The following is a 27,042-nucleotide window of genomic DNA, read 5'->3' as shown; positions in this document are numbered from 1 at the left end:
CTGCCATGATGAGGAACTTTGAAAATTTTAGGATATGAACCATTCAACGACTGTAAAACTGAATGGCCAAGAGCATCACCATTTAATGATATCAATGGATTATCCTCATTACTTGGATTACTAATAACAAGTAATATTGTGGACTTGTTGGCAATAGTTGTGCTTGGACTATATCTGGGTTTGGCTGCTGGCATTGAAGAAGAAAGGGCAGGACCAGAATTAGGAGGACGACAAACATATTTATACAATGTTCCAGGATATTTATCAAGAGGGTAAAAAAATGTAAACCACTTATGAAATCCAATAATTTCATCACCAGAAGAAAGCTTTGGTGTTACTTGTTCTATAAACTTTACGTTTTTCAGTGAATCAATTATTCCTTTGTATTTCTTTCCTTTAAAATATTCTGTAAGTAGTAAAGGACCCTGAAATTCAAACTTAGCTTTCCCAGGCTGGGGATCTTGATTTGGAGGAAACTGTTCAAAGAGTTTTATAACTCCTTGAATATGATCAGCATCGGGATGTGTTACCATAATACCATCAGCCTTAAAAGTGTCATTACTTTCAGGATTAAATGCATACTTCAGAAATGTCTCCACCAGGTTTTGAAAAAAACCAACTCTCATTTTGCTTTCTGGATCAATAGTTGGGCCACCATCAATCAGATAGTGCTTCGTTTTACCTACAAATCACAAATGTACCATTATTTTAATTGTTGCGCAAAAAGGTAAAATTACTTTACAAAATCTATTGAGACAGACATGCATTGTATACTGCATACAATATTTACCATATTAGGATATACAACACTTCCTTCATTTAGCTAGCTACCTTCATTTAGTAAACATAAATATCAACCTTAAAATCAGTTTCGAAGTCAACTTTAAACTTTGTGCCACCCTCTCCACTGGCCCAATTGAGGCAGGGTGATATGGTTACATTCAGATGTGCTTAATACCACTGGCAGTCATACATCAAATTGTGGTCTGTTATCAGAAATCAACTGTTTGGATAATTCAAATCTTACATCCTATAGGTCCAAGACTTGCCTTTTGCTTACTGCAGCAGCTACAATACATGCATGCATGTATTGTGGATTTACCTTTTTGTCCTCCCAATTTCTAACCAGGTGGGTGCATGTGCACCTTGTTTACTGAAAATGTTTTCATAAATAAACATGTACCTATCTACGTATGTACCTATGTACTTGTTAGTCCATTTGCACTAATGTCAGCAAAATCATAAACAGCCAGCATGCAAGATATAAATGCTAAATAAAGCCTGTAGTTAACATCTACTTAATAGTAATTTCACAATGGAAAATCTAGAATATTCTATGTGTGTTCTATTAGAAATCTTCAAAAACATGTGCACTCTATTAGAGCATTACAAAAGTAATAGAATTCCATTGAATAAAAGCCCAATATTATAGTGTGTACAGATTGTGGAGTAGTACACTACTATCAGTACGACCTACTTGCGTCAATCGTCATCATTATAATCATCATAATAAGTGCTTTGCTAATAAAACTTGTGACAACAGGCTGGAAATTGTATTCTAGTACAGGATTAGCTTTGTTACAAATTGAGAAACTGCAATTAATCATGCATGTTTTGCATGCAAAATCAAGATACTCTAATAGAACAGTCACTGAAAAATCCTAATAGACAAATAGTATATTCATGTATACCTAACTTGGAAGGAATTAACTTTGTTATAAAACACTATTGCAAACAAATACAGGCACTATAATATAACCATGAACAAGTGAGCACAAAATTGTATCAGTATATTATAAATTGGCTTTGGTATCAGATTGGTAGGTATTTTTCTATTGGTAGAGCAGTAGTTTGTTTTATATCATCTTGTAGATAAGAAGAACAATGATTTGTATAAAGACAAACCTCAAGGCCAGTTTATAGTTGGCTTTGAGATACACTACAGTATATTTATGTGCTGATTTTTAGGTACAATATCAATGGCTTCTCTTTGCTGGCTATCATGTTTATAACAGGGACCATCTTTAATTTTCACAGTGAGTGAATTGATTGCAGAGATACTCCTTGTGCTGTTCTTTCATTGTAATACTGTGTAATGGATGAATTGTAATACTGTGTAATGGATGAATTGTAATAGAAAACAAAGCTAAATGGCTACATCGTGTGTTATACTGCATTTACACTTACCTTGTTCATGTCACTACAGTATCAACAACCTCACAATAAAGCTTAAATGGGGGTAAAGGAAACCCTATATCGAATGGAACAATTCAACATTTCATAGCAAGAAGACCACAGAAGACACACAATTACTTACAGGTATTGACTACATCATTATCTAGTCTGCCCCAGGTTGCAAGGATTTGATGCCATGCAATAAAATGAACAAAAGTGTGGTCACCAATCAGATTAGAGAATGCCTCTGATGTCAAGTATTCGATATATTTCATGTGACTAGAACTCACTTTATTCCTTTCATCATCTGGCATATGTGCTGGTTAACAGTCTTTGACATTTCTTTATGGTACTATTATCAACAGTGACCCATCATCAAATCAACCTCATGCACCGTGATCACATAATGCATGATATCATATAAATGTTGTGAGGTTTTGTATTATACAGTCAAGTGTTTCTATTGCATGGCACCATGCAAGACCCTTGCAGTCTGGGGTAAGACTAATTGTAACCAGGGACATCATAGATAATATATTCTTCATCCCTGAAGTATATACTATATATCCCTAGGAATATTACCAGCTGGTATAAGCCAGTAACCGTAACCATCCCTTAGAGCACAATCGTGCTAATGCACCACTGTCTTTCTTCCTAACCACCTGTTAATAGGTTCCCATTCCAGGCTAGGCTTTCATTGTAGTGGGTTCTTTCATTGTAGTGGGTTCTTTCATTGTAGTGGGTAGCGGTCATCGAAATACATGTCCACAAGCAGGATGTGGAACTGGAACTGGTTTGTACACAATATTGGTAGGGGTGCACGTTTTTAGCCACACAATTAATTTATGCACAGCCTCACTAGTTTTGTAGGGATTTAAGGTAAGAGGTCACCTACACCTGCAGCTATACCAGTAATGGTATTTAATCACCACTTCAGTTATGGCTATATACACTATTGAAAGGTTATATAGTAGGAATTAAAAATGCACTAGTATAGCTGCAGGTGTATGATCTCTACTTCAATTTATATTTCTCAATAGTTATACATCATCTAAGGATGGCATACTGCACAGCTGTGCTTGCCAAGAAAACCTAGGAACCAGGAATGCATTTCAAAGATAAAATTAACATTTGCCCACACAATGTTTTAGGGGACAGGAAACTTCAAGCCCACACAGTGTAGTCAGTGGTTTGTTCCAGGTGCTTGATTGCACTGCAGGGCACAAAGTACCACTGATAACTATCATTATATTTATAACCCCACACTATTGTAAAGGTGTGTTCCAACAATTGTGGAATTCCTTTGCAGCTTCAAGTCCAAATATAGAGATAAGTGGATTTCAATAAAGTTCTATTTCTTGGCCCCCACAGCAGAGAGCTAACAGAATATATCTAGTTGCTGAGAGTACTTTCAAGTTTATAAATGCCACTGTGTCACAGCATCAATGACACCCTTACACAGCGAACTTACTTAATTATTTTACTTTCGTATTTTCCCTTTTCTTTAGTTCAAGTCCCTGGCAGCACTTGCCAATGGCTCAGTACCTTAATTTGGACTGTCAAACATTAATAATAATAATAATAATACACTGTTCATCAAAGCACTATCAATGCTTCAATTAAATGACATTAGTATCTGCCAATTGGTGAAGACCATGCATCCTTTTGAGAACAGCAACCATCCTATGAAGGCATTTTGGAACTCCCAAGTTCTGGTTGAACTAAAATCAGTTAATTACCAACCCGTGTATTGTGTTTGTGTGTGTGTATGTCATAATAATTAGTTATAGTTATATCCCGTTACGAGTGTAATAACAATGATATCATCCGAGTATACGGGATATAACTATTTTATATCCCAGTGCGCGGGAGTGCACAGAAGTTTACGGATAGTAAATTAAGTTCTAGTTTGAGTTCCTGTCACTGTGCTCAAGATTTTGTCCGAATTGGGTGGAGATTCTACTTTGTAGCTACAAGAGAGACCTTGGATACTGCCTACAAACTGTGAAGGACGGTGTTACGAAACGTGGTTCCAAGTACGATTCGCCTTCGTCAGAAGTTGGTATGGTGGTGTCGCGTGGTGTGCAAGAGAAAAAGAAAGACCAACAAGTTGCTACCGTAGTCCGAGATAGAACGATGAAGCTAGAGGAAGTTAGTTCTTCACCATAGTGACCGTTGGGAGTGATTGCTGGAGTGAAAATCGTCACAGACTGTTCTTGACATTTGTTAAACTATCGTATTGGTAACTTGCAGTGTTACTGTGTAAAGGATTAACAGTTTTCTTGTACGATATAGCAGGTTTAAGTGCTGTATTGGGTGTTTTGTATCAATATTTCCTTATTTGGCTCTTTGTTCCATTGGTAAACAATACCATTTGCGGTTATTATGATGTCACGAACGAGACTGAGTGGCTCTGCAACAGGGTGATAAGTTAGTTATCACTGGGTGATAACTAATACATCGTACAGTAGCAGCGCTGCTCTGTCTAGCTATATGGTAGTTATAACCCAGCACGGCACTTTGATACTCCCACGCACTGGGATTTAAATAATCATATAGTACGGTAGTACTGTACATTAGGGATCATGGAGATTTGGGGTTTTTTAGCCAAAAAATCACCCAAAAACCAGCTTCACAATACCATCCTAGTGCCTTAGCAATATTGGTAAGGTATAACCATGTCTTCAGTATGATCCTAAAGGCTTCCAATAAATTACTACATTTTAAAAATTTTATTCTGTCGAATTTTCTACTGCCTGCCTGCCTGCCTGCCTGCCTGCCTGCCTGCCTGCCTGCCTGCCTGCCTGCCTGCCTGCCTGCCTGCCTGCCTGCCTGCCTGCCTGCCTGCCTGCCTGCCTGCCTGCCTGCCTGCCTGCCTGCCTGCCTGCCTGCCTGCCTGCCTGCCTGCCTGCCTGCCTGCCTGCCTGCCTGCCTGCCTGCCTGCCTGCCTGCCTGCCTGCCTGCCTGCCTGCCTGCCTGCCTGCCTGCCTGCCTGCCTGCCTGCCTGCCTGCCTGCCTGCCTGCCTGCCTGCCTGCCTGCCTGCCTGCCTGCCTGCCTGCCTGCCTGCCTGCCTGCCTGCCTGCCTGCCTGCCTGCCTGCCTGCCTGCCTGCCTGCCTGCCTGCCTGCCTGCCTGCCTGCCTGCCTGCCTGCCTGCCTGCCTGCCTGCCTGCCTGCCTGCCTGCCTGCCTGCCTGCCTGCCTGCCTGCCTGCCTGCCTGCCTGCCTGCCTGCCTGCCTGCCTGCCTGCCTGCCTGCCTGCCTGCCTGCCTGCCTGCCTGCCTGCCTGCCTGCCTGCCTGCCTGCCTGCCTGCCTGCCTGCCTGCCTGCCTGCCTGCCTGCCTGCCTGCCTGCCTGCCTGCCTGCCTGCCTGCCTGCCTGCCTGCCTGCCTGCCTGCCTGCCTGCCTGCCTGCCTGCCTGCCTGCCTGCCTGCCTGCCTGCCTGCCTGCCTGCCTGCCTGCCTGCCTGCCTGCCTGCCTGCCTGCCTGCCTGCCTGCCTGCCTGCCTGCCTGCCTGCCTGCCTGCCTGCCTGCCTGCCTGCCTGCCTGCCTGCCTGCCTGCCTGCCTGCCTGCCTGCCTGCCTGCCTGCCTGCCTGCCTGCCTGCCTGCCTGCCTGCCTGCCTGCCTGCCTGCCTGCCTGCCTGCCTGCCTGCCTGCCTGCCTGCCTGCCTGCCTGCCTGCCTGCCTGCCTGCCTGCCTGCCTGCCTATTTGTAATGCTGTGTAATGGGCTGAACATAGCTTATAGCGAAGCATAATGGCCACAGCACTTGTGAGACAGTATTTGATAGTTGGGGTACGTGAATCGTTTTGTGGTGACTGGATTGATTGCAGAGGTACTTCTTCTACTGTTTTTTGTTTGTAGCACTGTGTAACGGGCTGAACATAACTGAAAGCAAAGCATAATGGCCGCTGTACTTTTGTTGAAGCAGTATTTGATAGCTGAGGCATTCACACGAAAACATCCTTTCTTTTGATGCGATATGCGTGGGTTCACTAGTCATAATAATCAGTGTTATAAAAAAGTAAACAAACAAGTGTAAGGAAAAATTAGGAATTTTAGGGATCATAGAAAAAAAAGCACAGAAACAAGGGGGGTCGCCTACACCTGCAGATATACTAGTGAACACCTAATTCAGTCTATACCCAAGACCAAGACTGAATTAGGGATTAAATGTACCTGCAGGTGTAGGTGACCTGCCTTGTTTCCCAACTTTTTTTTCTATAATCCTAATTTTTCCTTATACTTGTAATAATAAATAGTACACAAGTACACTGATGATTACTATTATCTTGATGGTGATGTGACAAACCACTGAGTAAGCAGTGAATATAGGATGACTGCCCTATATGGTATTGAGGTTTAGAATTTTATTAGTTGTGTAATGACATCCACTGACATCAGTAATTATACTCTAGCCAGCTACAGTATATACCAAGTAAGACTGTATGTACTGTTCAATCCCTTGTGGCACATCACTACTAAATGAACCAGCTGGTGCCCAGTCTGAATTTTTCTCTATTAGGATTACATTCTCTCAATATGCTCTTAAGACATGATAAAAAGATACCACCATAAGATTTTGGTCCAAAAAGTCTGGTCAATACATTTTTGCCTCGGAGGAAAACCTCTATTGGTTTGCCATAGAGGGTCCACTTTAAGAGGTAACTGAAATCCTGGTAATACGTCTACACCTAGTTATGGTAGCTATCAGCGTTGAAACTGGGTCACTACTGCTGACCCGGATGACCCACTGACCCAGATTTGACCCAGATGTGACCCGAATTAATTAAAGCTGAGGCGTGCGATAAGAGCTATGTTTTGGGTGGTCTCAAGCGAGTGAGACTACGTTTTAAGCATTCGATCCTATGGCTCGATTCGTGTTGAGTAAATGAGTATTTATGTGATAACTAAGTAGTCTTGAACCCAGAGTGCAAGCCAGTAAGTTTATAAGACTCTCTCAACAATCTATGATTTAAAATCAGTCAGTGCATGGGTTTGGTTCCACGTAGTTACTGTGAGTTTACAGACAGCAATTGGGTGTGGCTTTGTACATACCTAGTATTACAATTTCCCGATATATTAAAGTGGTTGTGGCTCACTAAAGTACTTATCCTGCTGCAAGACTAGACTATGTACAACAAGTACAATAATCAATTAGTGGGCATGGGTTTTGTGCTACAGGCTGCACTTTCCCCAATGAAAAAATCGACTTTCACCAAACAATTTCTTTACTACTGCAGGACACTTAGCTTGTTGTACTGATATTTGAATCACTACAAATCAGAAGCCACAAGTCTTAGAAATCGGCACATCGTATTTTCGCATATTTCGTGATTTGCAGCAAAAACATGGAATTGTAAGTGTAGCTTCTTGCAAAGGACTGAGTTGAACTTCTTATTAGCTGTATGTTATCTTAAGTTGTTGTGCTGTGCAAACATGCATAGTAATGGGTAAACGCCTAGCTGGGTGGCTTACAATGGCTCGTTTTTGTGTCTGCAAAATCATGAAAATTATGTTTGAGTTGCTCTGGCTCCTACCACGAGAGAAGCCAGATCTTCCTCACAGCATGGTCATGCAACTGGATGTTCCCTCAGTCTATAATGCAAGTTTGAAAAGAATCTTAAACTGTATGCTATCTGGTTGGTGACGACGAAATATTACGGTGATTTTACAAAAAATAATGCAGCCCACTGCTTGTGCAATTAAAACTACTTTACTAATTATGGGTTAATTGCAACACTAACCAGTTACACTTTAAATATATCAAACCAGATGGCACGAAGCTGCAGCTGCTTTGGTGGCAGAGATCGCCAACGTCCCAAATTCAGTGTCGATAAAATATTTCAACATCACCAGCCAGATAGCATACATCCTTGGATTCCTTCCATCTTTGCAGCATAGACTAAGTAAGCATCCAACTGTGTCATCATGTGGTGAGGAAGGTCTGGCTTCTCTCGTCATAGATGATACTGCTTTCAAAACAATTATTTTTATGATGCTGCTTTGAAGAAAGCAACCTTGTGCAAGCAATACAGCCAGACATTCGTCAATAACTATACACGTTTGCAGAGCATAGCAAGCCTAGATAACACTTAGCAAATAAAAAAAGCTCAAACCATATCTTTGACAGTAACTAGAAACTGACGTAGGCCTAGCTTGGTCAGTTTCTAGCCCCGGTTTCTAGCTGCTGTCAAAGAAATGGTTTGAGCTTTTTTATTTGCTAGGTGTTATCTAGGCTTGCTATGCTCTGCAAACATGCATAGTTATTGACAAATGTCTGGCTGTATTGCTTGCACAAGGTTGCTTTCTTCAAAGCAGCATTGTAAAAAAATTGTTTGAAAGCACTACCATCTACAACGAGAGAAGCCAGATCTTCCTCACCACATGGTGACAAGGTTGGATGCTTACTCAGTCTATACTGCAAAGATGGAAGGAATCCAAGGATGTATGCTATCTGGCTGGTGATGTTGAAATATTTTATCAACAATTTGGGATGTCGGCGATCTCTGCCACCAAAGCAGCTGCAGCTTCGTGCCATCTGGTTTGATACATTTAAAGTGTAACTGGTTAGTGTTGCAATTAACCCATAATTAGTAAAGTAGTTTCAATTGCACAAGCAGTGGGCTGCATTATTTTTCGTAAAATCACCGTAATGTTTTGTCGTCACCAGCCAGATAGCATGCAGTTTAGGATTCTTTTCAAACTTGCATTATAGACTGAGGGAACATGCAGTTGTATGACCATGTTGTGAGGAAGATCTGGCTTCTCTTGTGGTAGGAGCCAGAGCAACTCAAACACATTTTTCATGGTTTTGCAGACACAAAAACGAGCCATTGTAAGCCACCCAGCTAGACGTTTACCCATTACTATGCATGTTTGCACAGACAACAACTTAAGATAACAAATAAGAAAGTTCGACTCAGTCCTTTGCAAAAAGTTGTACTTACAATTCCATGTTTTTGCTGCAAATCACAAAATACGCAAAAATACGATGTGCCGATTTCTCAATCTAAAAGACTCGAGGCTTCTGATTTGTAGTGGTTCAAATATCAGTACAACAAGCTAAGTATCCTGCAGTAGTAAGAAAATTATTTGGTGAAAGTCGATTTTTTCATTGGGGACCCTAAGTCTAGCGTTAATAAGTTCCACGTCATCAAACTAACAATTTCGTTTCTCACATGACCCAATCCAGGTCAGATCCAGATAATCTGTAAACCGGGTTGGACCTGGATGACCCGGAGAAAATGTGACCCGGTTGACCCAACCCAGTTTCAACGCTGGTAGCTATGGATACCATAGTGCATGTGTTAAATATTATAGCATTTAGCTATATTATCACATTACAAGTGCTAGTAAACTTCTATAATGCACCTATCAATGTCATCATGCTCCACCTGGGCAATAGGTGTGGCTTTCCATCAGATTTGTCATCCAAAGCCATCCCCGGATTAGGGCATACTTGCTGAGTGTTATGGTTAAATGGCATGAAAATCCCCACCTCTCAGTCTGTCTGACTTGAAGTGTGACAATGGTTGGCACATTACCATGCTGTAAGCCATAGTTGTAGCAAGCAACTACTAGCAACAGTTCATAATAATAAAATAGTGTCTCAACTGCCAAAGCAGCATGTACAAAATCACTGTGTACATGCAGTTGATTAACCACAGACACGCTTTTTCTTGTGATAAGCCTGAGAACTGTTGATAGGTGTTGAGAACTGTTGATAGCTAGGTGTCAAATAAGGTAAAGCCTTTTTATTGAGGTAGCGATGCTCTATTTTACGCTGAATGTGTCCTAGTTAGACACTCTGTCTCACTATTTAGTAGCTATTATGAACTCTTGGTAACATGCACGTGCACTTTCCGTTCTATTAACCACTACACACCACCTGCTAGCTAACATAATCAGACATATCCCAAGTGATTAACGCCTAATAAGCCTTACAAGGACATAATTATGACTGACAGTGGTTGGAACACATGCATGAGACATATATAGTAGCTACCTGTTTTCATAGCATAGTCTACGTAGTTAATGTACATAACGGAAATAGTGCCTATCTCACCATTTATATCTGTAACTTCAATTAATGTAGCGTCTCCAAAGCCAGCATGAATTACTATCACCTTGAAGTTAACAACATTTGCCAAATCCCCCTTGTTGTACAGCAACCTGTGCCTCCGCGGGCGTTCCGCCATAACGCTAGCTACTTCGCTAGCTAGCACAGGTAGCTAAGATACACTGCTTTCTTTTCCTGCCGGACCCAATACAAAATAAACCAAAACATCCGGTCTAGTTGCCACGCCAGCGCCACAATACGTACAGCACGTGATCCAGTACGTGGGCAGTACATTAGAGTGCATGTGGGCGGGCTGGTAACATGCATGATAATTATTTAGCTGATCAACCCACGCAAACATGCTTAAAACAAGGAAACTGACTTCATCAAGTGCCTAACTAGTATTAGCTAGCTGTAGCTGTTAAGTGTAAGGATAACACAGCTCAGTACTGAATGATATTAAGTGTCATAAGGCATACATAAATTACTGGGGGCCTAGACTCAGGGGTAACCCTGGCAAGGCATAGATTTACAAAATATACATATCATAAGGATAACTATAGCTACTCATGTATGCAGCAGACTGAGAACAAACCATTTGTGCATTAACAAAGAAACTCATGTAGCTGATCCCGGAGTGGGGAAAAGGTATGGCTTTTGTAAATTCACATGCATGTCTACCTAACTACCAGGCCATTTACATTATTAGATGCATACGTATATTAATACAGAGCTAGAGCATAAATTATGACCAATCATGACTGAGACATAGCTACTCGTTGTTATATGAACAGTCACACCACATATGCCTGTCATTAGTGCCAATAATAAAGATGAAAATATAATAGTAGTAAATTGGATTAGCAGAAACACACAATGTAATCGGTTTAGTCTTGCACACACATCATGAATTCATTTGGTCTCTCTGATCCTATGTACAAACACCAAATATATATGCCTACATGTAAATATTAAAATAGAATATATAATAGATATGTTGGTCAACAGATATCATATATAGCAATTATGATCTCACATAGCTAATACCACTTTGACACCTCAGATCAAAAGAAAGTCAGTGCATATATATATCACATACTGCACTGGCTTAAAATGCTGACAAGATATATACACTGCCTTAACAAGATATACGCACTGTAAACAGTGCATATATCTCGTTAAGGCAGTGCATAATCTTGTTAAGGCAGTGCATAATCTTGTTAAGGCAGTGCATAATCTTGTTAAGGCAGTGCATAATCTTGTTAAGGCAGTGCATAATCTTGTTAAGGCAGTGCATAATCTTGTTAAGGCAGTGCATATATCTAATCAGGGGCGTAGGGAGGGGGGGTTCCGGGGGGTTCAGGAACCCCCCCTGTAAAATTTAGACTTCTGCAAGCAGGATCCTAACACACCATTTAGTGTGGCATGACAAAATGAGTGAGTAATATAGTGTAATGGCGCAGCACAACAATTGATAAAGCTTGCATTCATTTCTCAGGGAAGAATTCATAGAGGTAACATGAGCCCTGTTCAAAACTTGTTAAAAGATCGATATACTCTAATAGAGCAGTCAGGTATATACTCTAATAGAGCAGTCAGGTTTATACTCTAATAAAGCAGTCAGGTATACTCTAATAGAACATGCATGTAAATATATCCATGTCCATATGAAGTTTTTCAGACATTCTAACATTAAATGCAAAACTTAGCATGACCTTATACTGCTATAGCTTTGGTGTGCAGTGTTTAAAGATATAGAGCTCCAGTAATTAATTTATCGCTTGTGTTATGCAAAATGAATTCATACTATGCATATTTGTATAGTTATATTGTTTTCATTGTAAGTCATTCCATTTGTATCAGTGGATTCATGGCTCCTATACCACAGTGAGATATAACTATCACTTACAGATTACTATATGTGTCTCTGTGTTAAGCTGTCTGTTTCCACTAGGTAGCTTTATCTAGTACTACCTTCATCCCAGGGACACTTATATGCATCATAATTAATGTACTTTTGCATAAAATATAGCAATTTACTCATTAAAATATTGACAGTCTCTCAGCGGCTGGGGGCTGCACCCCCAGATCCCTGCTTCTGGTAACTCAATGCTGGTGCTGGAACCCCCCTTCAAAAAATCCTGGCTACGCCCCTGATCTTGTTAACTCAAGACATTGCACACTTAATAGGTTTGCAGTATCTCACCCAGAAATCATCAGATTTCTGTTATGTTTTTATCTTCTCTTATATAGGAAGCTGTGATTGTGGATTGAATTTTCACAAGCAAGATGTGATTATGGGATGGAATTTAGTAACATGTATTAAATAAGTCAGTTGTTATGCTGAGCTGCTATCATTGTAATTTACAGTGACCAGCACTGAAGGGTCTGACAGCAACATGTGCTGCAGCCTTAGGAATACTATCAGGAACTGGAAACTTTATATGACTACTTAATCTAGCTAACAATAAGGTGAAGTGTATCAGTAATGTAGGTGTTTAAAATCATATTTCTTTTATTGCAATAATAACCATGGTCACTATGCATAAACTATTGTTGGTGCACTAAAATTCCATCCCACAATCACATCTTGCTTAGCAAGTTCAATCCCACAATCACGTGACAGTTTACTTAGTTTCCAAAGAAGAGAAGATACTGCCAAAAACTTATTTGGTATGCAATGGCTGAGTGTGTTAATGTAGAACATATTAGTTATACCACGGTCACCCGTGCTTTATCTGATATACATCAGGCAAAGCACTCGTTCCTATAGTATAACTATTACATAGCCTACAGTACTTTTACAATAACAATTAAGTGTACTGTTTGATCAATAACACTTACTCTGTGACTATCCTTTGACTGAATAATGTCACATAATATGACTACTACTACTATTACTACTACAAGGTAGTTGTTAAATTGACCCTTCTCTAGTTTTCCACCACTCCACTACACATATGAATACATTATAATAATGTCCTTTTTTGTATTATTATTAAATGTGACCTTCACCAGTTTCAGAGATCAAGATGACTGTCATAGACATCCTCAAAGATGATTCGTCATAAAACACTCTAAATTCTGGAATAAATCCACCAAGACTCCAAGCTTATGTATGTATCAGTAGCTACACAGTAGTAAGTATGTACAAACAATATTTAACTTCCTACAGTATTAACTGTAGCTATATCTGTTATAATAATGCTAAGTGCTCAGTTCCCATACATGTTTTGATAATAACTTGTGAGCAAATGATTGTAAATTGAAACATTATACTCTAATAAAACAGTCATGTCTACTGCACTGCTCAATTAGAGTTAGTTATTTGGAGTATTTTGACCTTTTGTGAATTTCATAAGTACAGCTTAACATATTTTGCTAGCAAAATACTTAATAATCAAGGCACCTACAACATTATGTATGCCATCATAATCAGTGCTGAGGCAGCTGCAGAGTGCCAATAAACTGCCAACAGCTACTACAGCCTATAACTAACTTGAATGAAAGCTCTTGTAGTATTTGAATTGATAGTAATCATAAATATTTTTGGTTAGCTTTTCAGTTGATTTCTGTACAAATGTAATTTAATAGTAATACTCAACATTAAATTGTTATTGATCAGTTGCCCACATAATATAACAAGCTCAATTGCATTTGTGTATGTGACATATTTAGGAAAGGCCACAGAGGTCTGACTCTCCAACTTATATGGTGGCCTAAATAATGTCATAGATGCAGAAGACATATTATGTTCACTAATCAGAATTAATCTAATTGTACAGATACACTTTTATTAAAGATAAAATACCCTAATAGATTAGACTCTGGTGGTATAGTACCTGTTTGTTCTATTAGAGTACTGTCATAACAATGCAATTACATAACAATTTAGTATCACTAAAGCAAGCCAAGACTTAAAAACTCCATTGAATTCCAAAGATAAAAACACTCAATGAATACCATCAGCCTTAGAATAATGAGTGTCTATGCACACATGCCTCCACATGGCTAGCATTATAATATGTATAGTAATTTTTACATTGAATCATGTATACTCTATTAAAATTAACAGCAGTCTAAAAACATGCAACTATAACTATTTGCGTACAGCATTAAACAGCAAAAAATAGTAACAGCAAGCAAGAAGTAAAATGAACTACAGATCAAAGTATGTGTAAATGTTATCCAACAGATTATTGTTATCACTTAGCAAGCTACATCTCCTCAAGGAAAGATTCTTGAAACCTTGCACTTTTAGGGATAGTATTTATCTCACTGTAACGATGATCACTATGATAAGTGGAGTCATTACCTAAGCTGCCAGACAATGATATTATGCTGTGTCGCTTGTATTGCTTGTTTACCCTCTTTTGGAAATACTCGGTCAAATAAACATTCCACTTAGCATGTCTGGTCTTATGGTAAACATGGTAAGCAATCACTACCAGGAACAAGATAAAACCCACATAACCAAGAACTGTAACTGCTATGTTGACTTCTTCAAAGCCATTCTCACTAGGGTAAAGGTACAAGGTAACTGCAGCCAGTAGTAGGAAAACACCCATGAAGATTAGGTCAATAGCATCTACCAGTTTGTCCTTAAAAGGATGGACATATGCTTGTAGTAAAGCAAAGAACCCAACAACAGCAATACTTGATAGTAGTAATGCTTCTCTGGATGAGAAGATGACAGCTTCCATGGCTGACAGGTATAGTAACACTAACGCACGTAACCCAAACCAGAATCGATATTTGTGTTTGTATGGTGCAAGGAAACAGTCCAACATTGGAAAGAAATAACTTAGTCTTTTTGATCTCAAAACTAGACGTGGAAAGATGAAACAGATGACAAATGGTAGTATGAAGAACAGCAGAAACAAAAATGCTATCACAAACAGAACTATGTGAACTCCAGTTAAATATTTCACATTTGGATCAGGTAGCCAAACATGAATGGAGTCACCAGTTGATGATGAGACTTCGTCAAATGAAAAAACACTGACTGTTGTACGAAGGATTTTTAAATAGGAGAGCAAAATTAGAGTAGAAAGCACTGAAATGGGTGAGCGAGATGATAAGTTTTTATTACAAACATTATGTTTACCAATGTAGATAATAGTGACTATCAACAACCACAGGTATATTGGAAACACAAACTGCAGTCCTGTTTTAGCAAGCTGAGACATCCCATCATAAAAACATATCTCAATTCCTAAATCCAGATTTATTAGTGAAATAAACATCCGTAAAAATGAATACTTTGAAATTTCTGCGTTAAAGAAAAGTTGTTCATTTATGCTCATCACATTACAAAAGAATATCAGTCCATTGATCAATCCAAGAGCAACTGTTAATTTCAGTAGGAACAATAGAAATATTAGTACCAGCCCCAGAACAACATACAGCAGTATTGTAATCAACCAAATGTTATTACACTTCTTACAAGTGTCAGAACCAAACACTCTACTGAAGTCATCAACACATCCACCACATGCTCGTCCTGAATGATGATTGGTACACAGTACATCAGCTTCACTGACGTCAAATGATAACAATCGATCATGACAATAAGTTGGTGAACATATCTTAACATATTCCAAGTCACCATCATATACTGACAACCAAGATTGTTCACTAAGACGTGTTATGTTACCAGTAGAAGCATCACATTGGAATTTACCTTGAAGTTCTTTTGTGGTAAAGAAATCATCACAAACACATCCAAATGTATCAGAGCCACCAATATGACGTAAATGAAAACCCATAGAACAATTGTCTAAATGAAAATACACTGTTGAACTATGCTGTCTTTCAGTCAGTGATATTTCTAGTGTTCCATTTGGTGGTATTGTTGGACTTGTCAAGTACACTGTAAACTCTACATCAGCACAAGTGTTGTTAACCACCGTCAATGGTCTTGAATACTGATTTTTAGCCAGTGCCAAAAGTCCATCCGTCTGATGGTAGCAATAAACTTGACTAAAAAGACGATTTGCTTTTCCCACTGAACCACTTACATCAAGAGTTATAACTGAAATATTGAATGATCGTCCAGGAACAACATGCTCATCCCTAACCACTGGTTGATTAGTAAGACAGGTAGTGGTGTTATACTGTAAACCATTATCACATGCACAAGCTAAATATGCCTGAATATTCAAATGGTTATCGGTGGTACCAGCTGGATAGAAATGAAAGATACTACGATACACAGACTCACGCCTTCCATTAACAACAGGTGCTTGTCGGCCTAATACAATTTGAGTTAGTGTGTCAGGATACCATGAGCAAACATAAAACACATCAGCAAAGATGGATTGCAAAGAAGAAGGTGTCACAGCTGAGTTGTTGAAAAAGGAAACGTTCACATCAAGTTGATCAATCTGCTCTAGTGAAAATATTGTCTGACTGTTATTACTAGATCCGATAAACTGGATTGGACAGATATCCTCCAACTGAACATTAGTATTTGAAAAGTATACATCTATAGCTCCACCAGCCCTAACAGCAAAGTTGTGCTGAAACAACAGCTCTGATCCAGTGTAGATGTACAAAACAGTATCTAGTAACCGGAATGCTCCACCATATATTGCTATGTTGTGTTCAAATATTGCATTCCCTGATATCACTATTCCTGAATCACGTCCATAAAACACTGATGGTTGATTACCAGTAAAACTACATTGTTGATTGCAGTCAACAGAAACTCGACAACGTTCTAATGTAAATACTCCTCTCATGCGATGACCAGAAGAAAAATTAATAACACTGTCTGGTAATGTAAGTGTATTATCAGTGGCATTAACATTAACTAAGTACAGCTGAACTCCACCACTGACATCAGAGGGTAATGATACACGGAACTCATTTTGTCTGGCATATATAGCTGATCCTATATCAGCTTCGTTGCCTACAAATGTACTCTCTTTGATTCTTATTGCTATTGTAACATAATCAGGAGAGATCTTTTCAATGTACAAGGATGCACCTCTGTTACCTCCTAACTTCTCAAATCTGCAGTGCAGTATTGTAAGCATGACTAACTCGGTGGACTTAGCAATAGGCATGACTGGTACAGAAATCCCGTCTCGCACTAACAAGTACAAAAATACAATACCACCTCTTCGGTAAAATGTTGATTGCTGTTCATCAAACATTCTATGAGATATCCGATTATTGTCCAAAAATGTACAATTTTCAAAGCTGGTGTTGCCTGAGATACTGTACACAGTTGTAATGGCCACTGTGGCTGAATAGGACCCATTGTTATTGTAAAACATTGTATCAGTTATGTTTGTAGTAACACTAGATACATTCTGTAAATTGTATATTGTAATACAACCAGCACCAATCAATGGAACACGTTCGACATAGTAAGCAGTAGATACAACAGTTGAAAATATTTGGTGTTGCTTTAATGGCATGGCGTTCTTGTTGTTGGTAAACATACATCCATCTATATTTACAGAGCAATTTCTATTGTGTAAGAACATCAGAAATATTCCACTGCCAGAACATGAGAAATCAGCGACATCATTGTTGTAGTTATAACTCAGACACTTAGGATCATTTTCAAAAGTTGTGTTTTCAATTTGTACATGTGATAGTTCTAGTTTTCCCCACGAACTCCAACTGAGAATACCATAACCGAGACTGTCAATCATAGTCAAGTCACTAATAGTTATATCACTTGACTTAATAAACATCAGCACAAATCTTGATCCACTTCCGAAGTAAGCATAAGGCAATGCTTGGTCTAAGGTGTGACCGACAGAATTACTGAACACTCCTCCACATCCCTTCATTGTTATATTACTAATCTTAATATTAGTAGTGTTCATGAAGACAATGTTAAAGCCACTACCATTACACTCAATCACTACATCACTACCAGTTATTGTTACTCCAATCTTATCTGATAGTTCACATGATTGTTGTGTGAAGTGATAATGACCAGGTGACAGGTGGATGTCTATTGTGGTGTTAGTTGATAGACAAGTACACAAGAAATAGTCCAACTTTCCTGAACAATTTCCTTGTGTTATATCATCAAATGGTGTAACTGTGATACCACCAACAGTAGCAATGGCAATAAGAAAGTGTACACAAATCAGTGATCTTCGTGTCTTTGTCATGCTTTTCATCTGAAAGATGAATAAGTTGATGATATCACTTAAAAGTACATTTGTGTCTACTAGTGAATTGATTCAATATACATACAAGGACCAGAATTTACAAATATTCCAATGGGGCATTCAACACTGCAGAGGAACTGACTGCTTTATTAGAGTAGTGCACTACAGTGCATTAAATAGAACACTGTGGTGGTGCAGTGGATTACTGATTGGATGCATTCAACAAAATTCTCGCACCTCAATTTTTTTTACTAGCTACATGTGTGTGGCACATTAATTAGTCCAGAATGCCTCTACAATTTGACAGTGCATAGTTTACTGGACCAAAGTACTTCATGTAATGATACTTCAATAATCCAACATCCTTACTGACCCGATACAATTTATGATGCCAATGAGTGTTGAGGTTTCAGTGTAAATGGATTATATATAAATTTTAATATGTACACAGTATAATATGCTTACCATGAGCAGTCAGTGTACTCAAAATTTATATACACCTGACTGCAGGTGTGCTGTATTTACTGACATTATTATTTTCTATTACATCAAGCTGTACAGTGTACAATACTAATGCTTATACTATAGTATGTGTAGTAGACAGCTAGCTTACATACTGTATCAGTGTACTAACTATTGTAAACAATTATTAAACTGATAATACACCATACTATGTAAGATTATTGACCAAGTTACCAAGTAAGTGATAGAAATAGATATCACCAGTATGGGGCCATCACTGGATTAGTCAAGTACCTTTTTCTTGCTCCTTAAGAGATTGTCTGAGAGAAGACCTGACTTCTACAAATTTGATTCGTTATACATACTATAGACTGACAGAGCCAAAGTGACTACAGAAATTAACTGAATACCACAACTCAGTGTACATATATGGTTAAAAGAAAACCTTCAAATGTTGTAGGGAAATATCATACACTACACATCTGACCATATTAGGGATGGGTAGTAGTACAACATATAATAGTGTGGCAGTCCCACACATAGATTAGGTGATAAACAAGTTCATGACAATTATCAGATTTTTATAGCTATGTATAGTTCACTTGAAACTTTAGCTGATAAACAGGTAAGAGGCCATATAGGCTATTTCTTGGAAAAACCATTAAATAGTAGTCATAAGTGTGTGTATTTCAGGAAAACATGATTTTGTAGTACATCAGAGACTTTCCCTTACAGAAACTGATTATATTTTCTGTGAAAGTGATACCAAATTCAACATAGCTAAATCAGTCCAGGCATCATAAAGCACACAGTTGTCTTATTTCTCAAGTTACATCTTTTTCAACATCAAGTAACTTGTGTAATGTCCATTGTTACAGCTAGCATGCATACTACCTCACCACAGCTAATTCTTGGTTGTTCCCTTTAGTACCAAAGGCCACACTATACATGCAGGGATGCACAGATATGCTGGCATGCCTTCATTTATTCATCCCCCAAAACTAACACAACTAAGGAACCAAATGTTGTATAATATACACTATTAGCATTTATACCAAAATTTGATATCACAGTTTTACATCAACCAAACATCACCTTATATCTCGGGGCTACTTTAATACACTGAAATACTCTAATAGAGCAATCAACATGTATTATCCCTATTTTACTAAGGACCTGTGTAAGAAAGTGTGAAGCAGGCAGTCAGAAACATATACAGACCAAGTGGTGACTGGATCACCAGGTAACTTATTTGGATTTGTAATTGCTAATTATGTTTTAAGAGAATCACGTGATCTGTTATACAGTGTAACCATTAATTTTTTTTTTTAATATTGCAGTCAAAAGAAATTGAAGAAACACTTTTTTTGTGGTGAACCTCATACTCAACAACTAAATACGTACAGTCATTATTATTAATAAGCTTTTGTACATCTTTAAGTATATAGTTCTCCACCTATCCCTCTTTCCACGTAATAGTAAATCTGCAGGAAGTTTAGTACAAAGTAATACAGCTGTAACCTGCCAGCTACGTATGAAACAATCAAAGGATCTAAAGTCACAAGGGTTCTGAAATCTTAAATGGTTAGCAGGATCATAATTATGAAGTCTCTGTGATCTTCTTGTGGTACTGGTGACAAATTTAGGACAAAAAGGTCAATAGATTACCTCGTCCTTCACCAGCTAACAGCCGACAAACAAGGCCCATTATTGCAGCATTTCTATGGTTGCATAAGGATGGAAATTTAGAGGAGCTCATATGTTCAATTTATGTCTGTAAAGCATCAAGATGATGTAAATGGGATGGTACTGCACCAGAATACAAAACATATCCATATTCAGTTGTTGGTCTCACCCATGACTTGTAAAGGATTGATAGTTTAAAAAGTTATGACATCGATGTAGCTAAATTGTTGCTTTCCACGAGTCAGCACCTTCACAATATGATCTTGCCGAGGTAGAGCTAAAAGTAAAACCCACAAGAATATTAGTTGAGTTAACTTCAGAAATATGGTAATCATTCAGAAACAAAGGTGCATGTTCCAAAATATTTGTCTTTAAAGAAATTATTAATGAGAATGTATTGTATGGGGGAAATTCTATATTCCAAGAACAGCCAAATTGATATTCAAATCGATCAGCATTTACTTGAGCAGCAGCATTGCAGCATGCAGTCTGACTTCTGAGGGATAATTTTCAAAAGTGTATAGTCATCGGCATATCCAATCATTTGAACAATGCTTTACTACAACCGGATGTATAAATTAAACAGAAGTGGTGATCAGATGGTCCCTTGAGGTACTCCTGCAGAGATTGAATAATGTTCAGATGAATCTACAGAAGTGACAACTTTAATGTACCGATCTGTCTCAACATGTCACACTCCTTAACTGTAGTGAAGACAACTAACAGATTCTATGTCACTATATATCCTCCTAAATATTTTTGTCTTTAATATTATTTGCAAGAATTGGTTATGTAAACTGCAAAGGTGTTAATGTTAATCTAGAATGTTGTCTATCCACTTCTAATAACCTTCTAACTATCACCAGTCTTGTATTACAGCTTGGGTTTCACTGTAGGCAAGAAGTGCTTAGGTACTTACCCACTGTAAAGGAAGCTTATAACAATGCTGATCAAAGCACATTATAGCACGATTACCATGATGTAAGGGGAGAACCCCTTGGAAAATCCCCTTATGTAATGGACCATATGTGGGATCTTTACATGCATGTTTTGCTTCATTGCCTACCAAAGGCAATATTATTCATCTTGTATCAGTGACAAATTGTCACCATATCTTTGCCACACAGTTTCTTAGTCAAAGAGTATGATTGTGGTGTCCAATATGTTGATGTCTAAAACTAAAAGTGATCTTTGGGTACGTTTTATTCAGCCAGTGTGGTTTTATGATAAGAACAAGCAATCAGCATCTTGCTCAATCATACTTAGTTATAAACCTTATTTGTGACAAATTTATTAGCATGCAAATACAGTGATATTACAATAACTGTATAGAGGGAAACTTTGGCAGGGAAGAACAATGGCGATTTGCTATAAATTTGCCAATTACTCATAGTGCCTGAGATTAGCATCTCCATAGCTAAAAATGAGCTTGAATCTATTTCTCCAAATGCACTTTAGCTTGCTATTTGCCAAAGATTTCTCCCACCTAAGTTTCCCTTTGTACAGTATATAACTTTGAAATTCCCATAATAATAGTGTTGTATAAATATTATCAATAGTGATAATATGTAAATAACAAAATATATATGTGGGCTGCATAGGCTTCTTGGGTTACAAAACATAGCTGATGTTACAAAAGGTAATAAAAATTTTAAGATATACATTTTAAATGCTATTCAAGCTCATCAAGTCCTCCTTCAGTTCTTCTGCTGGTCTTACATAGTCTATAGCTATCATAGCATTATACATGTTTCTCCAAGTTGGACGAAAAAATTTATCAGGGTGATTGGGGTTCCTTTTCAACCATCTACCTAACATGTCAATACACTTGCTGCCACATGGATTACTGAGTTGTCTGATATTGCTTAGATCATGCCCTGGAATATCAAGATAGAGGCCAACGTCGAACCAATCAGTAGCTATCCTAGGCACAACATCACTCTCGAGAAAAGTGAGATCCAACAATCTTCCTTGATTTACTAAGTAAAACACACAACCACTTCAAAGCTTGATGCAGGGTAAATGATTACGTATGGCTTTAAGGTTCACAAAACAGCCTCCCCTGGGATTTTATGGCAGCTGTTTACTTATAACCAACTACCTACATGGATTCCTTCAACTATGACATACTATTTAAGTACCTTGTCGTAGTTTTGAAGCATAAGCAGCATTTCCAGCCTCTTCAATAGCTTTAATCAATTTACTAGCTCTGATTCTTGTAGTTCTCGTTTTCCACAAGTACAGCATTGCCTTACAGCACTCTTCAACATGTGGAGGCTGATAATTTTTATCAATTTGGTCCAACTCTTCCACCTCAAACTTTAACTGAATGCCAATATCATGCCACCGATCTGCAATCCTAAAAGCAACACATCTTTTTAGTTGGAGTAGATCTGTTGGAGTCCTGTCCATAATCTGTTTTGCAAAATCTGTGAAACATATTATACTATATGACCACAGGTAGAAAAATTAATAATGTGTACACAATGAAGAATACTGCTTGGTTATGCAGTGCTTGAAATAATGGTCGGACATCTGACATTTTCCGACCAAAATTGGTGTTTGTCCGAACATGTTCTATTTTGGTCGAACATCATGTCCAACCAAAATTGGTATAAAATTTACTCAGACAAATGCATATCAGACTTAATATAATAATTTTTCATGGTAAAAGTACTCAATGTTTGAACAAGTTTTATAAATGTTTGGTCAAAAATAGTTTAGTTTAGGTGCTATGTCCTAGCATTTTTGTCTGCTTATTTCAAGCACTGGTTATGGCACAGAGATCATGTGACTTCCTGCTAAAGAGATCAAACAAACACCAGTTTCACATTACCTCTGTGTCACCTTGGCATTATTACAATCAGGACTTGCGGTACTAGTAAGCTTCTACTATAGTCAAGTCCAGATGTGACCCAGTCTGAGAAAACCGGTCTTATCGCCTATTTAAAAGTATCGAGAAATGCCAGTTTTAAGTATTTAGTCTCGCCAATGGTTGAAGCTATGTGTATCAAATTTTCACACGTTTTACACCAATTCCTTACCTTCCAGAGCATCCACTGTGCAAGTAGCCAACACCCGCCATTTTAGATAGTTTTTAAACCGTGGTTGACTGTATCAGGTGAGCTCCAAAAGGGGAGGGAGGCAGGGGCCTGGAAGGAGGATAAGAGACTGTTCAAAAAATTGAAAAGGAAGGTGTAGGGATGAAACTAGGCCAAGTTATGGGCCATTCGGGTATCAAAACTGGCTAAAATGAAAGCAGATTCCCAGCAGAGGTACTTATTCAACACCACAGAGCTGTATAGCCACATACAGCCATCCCCAGGCTGACCAGAGCTCCATTAAGGCCCCACATCACATGTACGGATTGACACTGGGCTTGGGAAAAGCAGCCAGCAAAAGCAGACCACTCAAGTCTAACTGATTTTGATTATGAAATTAGATAGTTTATTCATGTAGCTTTGTGTTCTGGGTGAAAAATCGAATCTGCTAACATGGGCGATAAGACTTTCCCAGACTGGGTAACAGATATGCTTTCAAACAACAAGTTTCTACATTTGTTGAATAATTACTAAGTGGTGCAACGACTAATACTCCTATTTCACTGTTAGACAGTTAACACACACCTTTGGCATACCATAGGAGCTACATGTGTCATGAACTTCCCTTGTCCCCATCCTTTTTCTCTCTAGCACTAAGATATTGATTTGTGGGTAGCAAATATCTCATGTAAAAATACAGCGACTGCCTATAAATAATAATAATATTTTACACAGTTACTATTGAATGTGCACTAGTATAACTGCAGGTATAGGCTATAATGGTCAATCCCTACTCATATTTAAAATCCATGAATAAAATCAGTGTAGCTAACAATGCTTGTCAAATGCTACCTGTCAATGTACATAATGACTATGCTCAATCAGCAATTAATCACATTATACAAACAGGAAATCCCTAGGTTTTTCCTAGAACTACTCAATGCAGAAATGATGCAAGGGAAAATTTTGAATCAGCTACTTTGGTTGCCTGGCCCAAAACTACTTTTCCTGTCATCCGTTACCTAGGAACCTTTCAATAAACTAATGAAGTGTTGCTACACAATTGTGCTCCTTTAAGGTGGTTACTATAATATCATTTATTGGCTTTGTCGTATGATGAACATTAGATGGACGCATATACAATTACTTCCACTTGTATTACATACCACTGCCTCAAATTTAATCATTTCTGATCCACGATGGATGATGAGATTATCTATCCCTGCCTGAGATATAGTATACTTCATAACTCCTTCCCACTAGTCCCTTTTTTCCCACTGCTCGTTTTTTTTTGTGAAATTGGCATCGCTTAGGCCACTCCAAATAAATTCTCTGTTTCCCGTCCACCGCCCGCATCTGGTTACTGCCAGCTCTAAATATTCCAGTATTCCGTATTCTTCCATTATTTTCCGGTTATTCTTGCATACTGATAAGCTCAGTAAAAGCTATCTTGAAACAGTGTCAACAAACGTGTCAGCAGTGCTATTAATTCAGCACAAATTTCACGTTTGAGTTATTTTTGCAACTTACAAAGGAAGGAACAAGCTTAAGCATGTTTTTATGCAGCCTTTTTGGCTGTGCCAGGCAAATAATGGCTTGAAAACTAAGCTAGCCAATCTTATAATGAAATAATGGGAATGGACCACCCACCCGCATACAAATATGCCTGAGTCCAGGACGGGAAACAGAGAATTTATTTGGAGTGGCCTTATCGAAAGGTTCTGGACACAACTCTATAGACTCAGTGTGGGCAATCATCAAACTTTGATCCTCCCACATGCACACACTGGCAGTAATGTATGGCTGCAAGCTAAAGCTCAACACCAACTTCAAAGCAGCAAACACATCTCTACAGACTAACACTAGTACTTCCCTATAGGCTCTAATACAACATTCAACTCATGATCAATCAACTGCTCTGATGAGCTTACCTCCCCCTTTTCAAACAGCCTTTCTCACAGCAGGGTGGCCTAGTGAATTAGAACAATCACGCCTAAGTATAGCTACTGTAGATGGTCTACCCGCATCAGACTTGGGGTTTTGAAATCTATGTTCACACAGTAGCACTGGTAGCTACCACATGTACATTGCAGTGCGCCGCCAGGACTGGGTGTCACTCATGTACTACGTGTCGATTAAACAAGTCACCGTATTCATACACTCACCTTTCTGAAGACCGGCCATCCTACACCGTTGAATTATGTATGATACAGCGAACACAACGCGAAAAAAACGTCGGTCAACGCTGTACCTGTTATATGGTTAAAGAAAGTGCAGAGTCATACTTCTGAGGTCCATAATACTAACATTGAGGTTTTTTCCGAGAGACATTGTTTATCGCTTCTTCATCCGTTTAATAGGGCCGGAAAAACTGTTTTAATTTTTATAATATACATTATTTTCGCGATCCTTTAATTATTCAGTCAATGCACTTAAAAATGTAGTTTTTTTTTCATGGATCAAGATTTATTGTTTTCAAAAGCCAGTGTTAGAGCTGTTTTGAATGAAATGGCTGGGGCATAAATTTCTGTATCTCAGAGGATCTTTTTTGGGAGGAACTGTAAAGAATGGACTATCAACCCAGACTAGATTTTGCAGTTACCTTATAGGGCTTTTTCTTATTGTATGTATGTATGTACGTACGCTTGTAGTTACACTTTTTCTTTCCTTGTCATGCCCACAACTGACTACTGTGTAGATCAGATCTGTGGTCGCATGTTAGTCCGAGGATTCACATACTTGCCTCTTTTTTTTGGTTGTTGTTATTGTTGCACACATTCACTGATCATGATGGTCTTTTCTCTACAAGTTTAACCACAGGTTAAACAGTGTTAACTAGAAGGTTGTTTACATTCATATAGCTAGCACTGTTGATCTGGAAATATGAACAACAGTGCAGCCACGTGTACCAACATAGTGTGGGTGGGAATTTTAAATAAGATTGAGGCGCCCGCCAACTGGTTACTTAGTGACGTTCAACAGACAAACCGTAGTGAGCTGGGAAGCTGCTTTCCCACCCTCCCTTCCTTTAATTCACCTAAATTCGTCTCCATTGATCATGCCTAACCTGGTATGGTTAATGTGACATGGGTTCAGGGTGTCAGAATATGGACAGTTGTGGGGTTGTTTACCACATGAGTTTGTAATGAAGATTTGTAGTGGCTGAATTGTCTCCCGGATCACGTGAGATGCTCACGTGTCCCCTAAACCAGGAATATGGTTAGCTACACAATAACGATACAAGACAATTCAGCCATTCCACCCTGGCACACCCATTCCTCCACACGAGCCTCATATGTATTCATATAATAGTATTGGTTGGTCATAGAAACCGCAACTAGTTAAAAGCTAGCTATATTTATTTTTTGTTAGTGTTTCTTCTAGTAGAGCGGCTAAGCAACAAATTTTGATGAAATCGTTTACTTTGTGATAAAAGCACCAAATTTTCTGTGGAAGTTGTCAAGAAGCATGGAGGGTCAT

At 38.6% G+C, this 27,042-nt stretch overlaps 2 protein-coding genes across 12 annotated transcripts; both read right to left on the bottom strand.

The window, feature by feature from the left end:
* Positions 1–14,283: 14,283 nt before the first annotated feature.
* On the bottom strand, positions 14,284–19,264 carry LOC136245467 (uncharacterized). 2 transcript variants are annotated; one of them, XM_066037004.1, is made up of 2 exons: positions 19,130–19,264; positions 14,284–18,382 (listed from the first exon to the last, which is right to left on the bottom strand). In XM_066037004.1, the coding sequence occupies exon 2, from the start codon at positions 18,380–18,382 to the stop codon at positions 14,453–14,455; it is 3,930 nt and encodes a 1,309-aa protein (XP_065893076.1). In that variant the 5' UTR covers positions 19,130–19,264; the 3' UTR covers positions 14,284–14,452. The 2 variants fall into 2 exon arrangements, with proteins under 2 accessions (XP_065893076.1, XP_065893077.1); XM_066037005.1 differs by having other exon boundaries at positions 19,070–19,237.
* Positions 19,265–22,059: 2,795 nt separating this feature from the next.
* Positions 22,060–25,962, bottom strand: LOC136245456 (uncharacterized). 10 transcript variants are annotated; one of them, XM_066036987.1, is made up of 5 exons: positions 25,870–25,949; positions 25,728–25,813; positions 24,159–24,269; positions 22,663–22,950; positions 22,060–22,500 (listed from the first exon to the last, which is right to left on the bottom strand). In XM_066036987.1, exons 3-5 carry the CDS (start codon positions 24,196–24,198, stop codon positions 22,187–22,189), a joined length of 642 nt encoding a protein of 213 aa, XP_065893059.1. In that variant the 5' UTR covers positions 24,199–24,269; positions 25,728–25,813; positions 25,870–25,949; the 3' UTR covers positions 22,060–22,186. The 10 variants fall into 10 exon arrangements, with proteins under 10 accessions (XP_065893059.1, XP_065893057.1, XP_065893058.1 ...); XM_066036985.1 differs by lacking the exon at positions 24,159–24,269 and having other exon boundaries at positions 25,870–25,943; XM_066036986.1 differs by having other exon boundaries at positions 25,728–25,937.
* Positions 25,963–27,042: the final 1,080 nt, after the last annotated feature.

Source organism: Dysidea avara, chromosome 15 (assembly GCF_963678975.1).
Source record: "Dysidea avara chromosome 15, odDysAvar1.4, whole genome shotgun sequence".
Classification (NCBI taxonomy): domain Eukaryota; kingdom Metazoa; phylum Porifera; class Demospongiae; order Dictyoceratida; family Dysideidae; genus Dysidea; species Dysidea avara.
The sequence above is the reverse complement of the archived record's forward strand: the minus strand, read 5'-3'. Positions and strand labels throughout refer to the sequence as shown.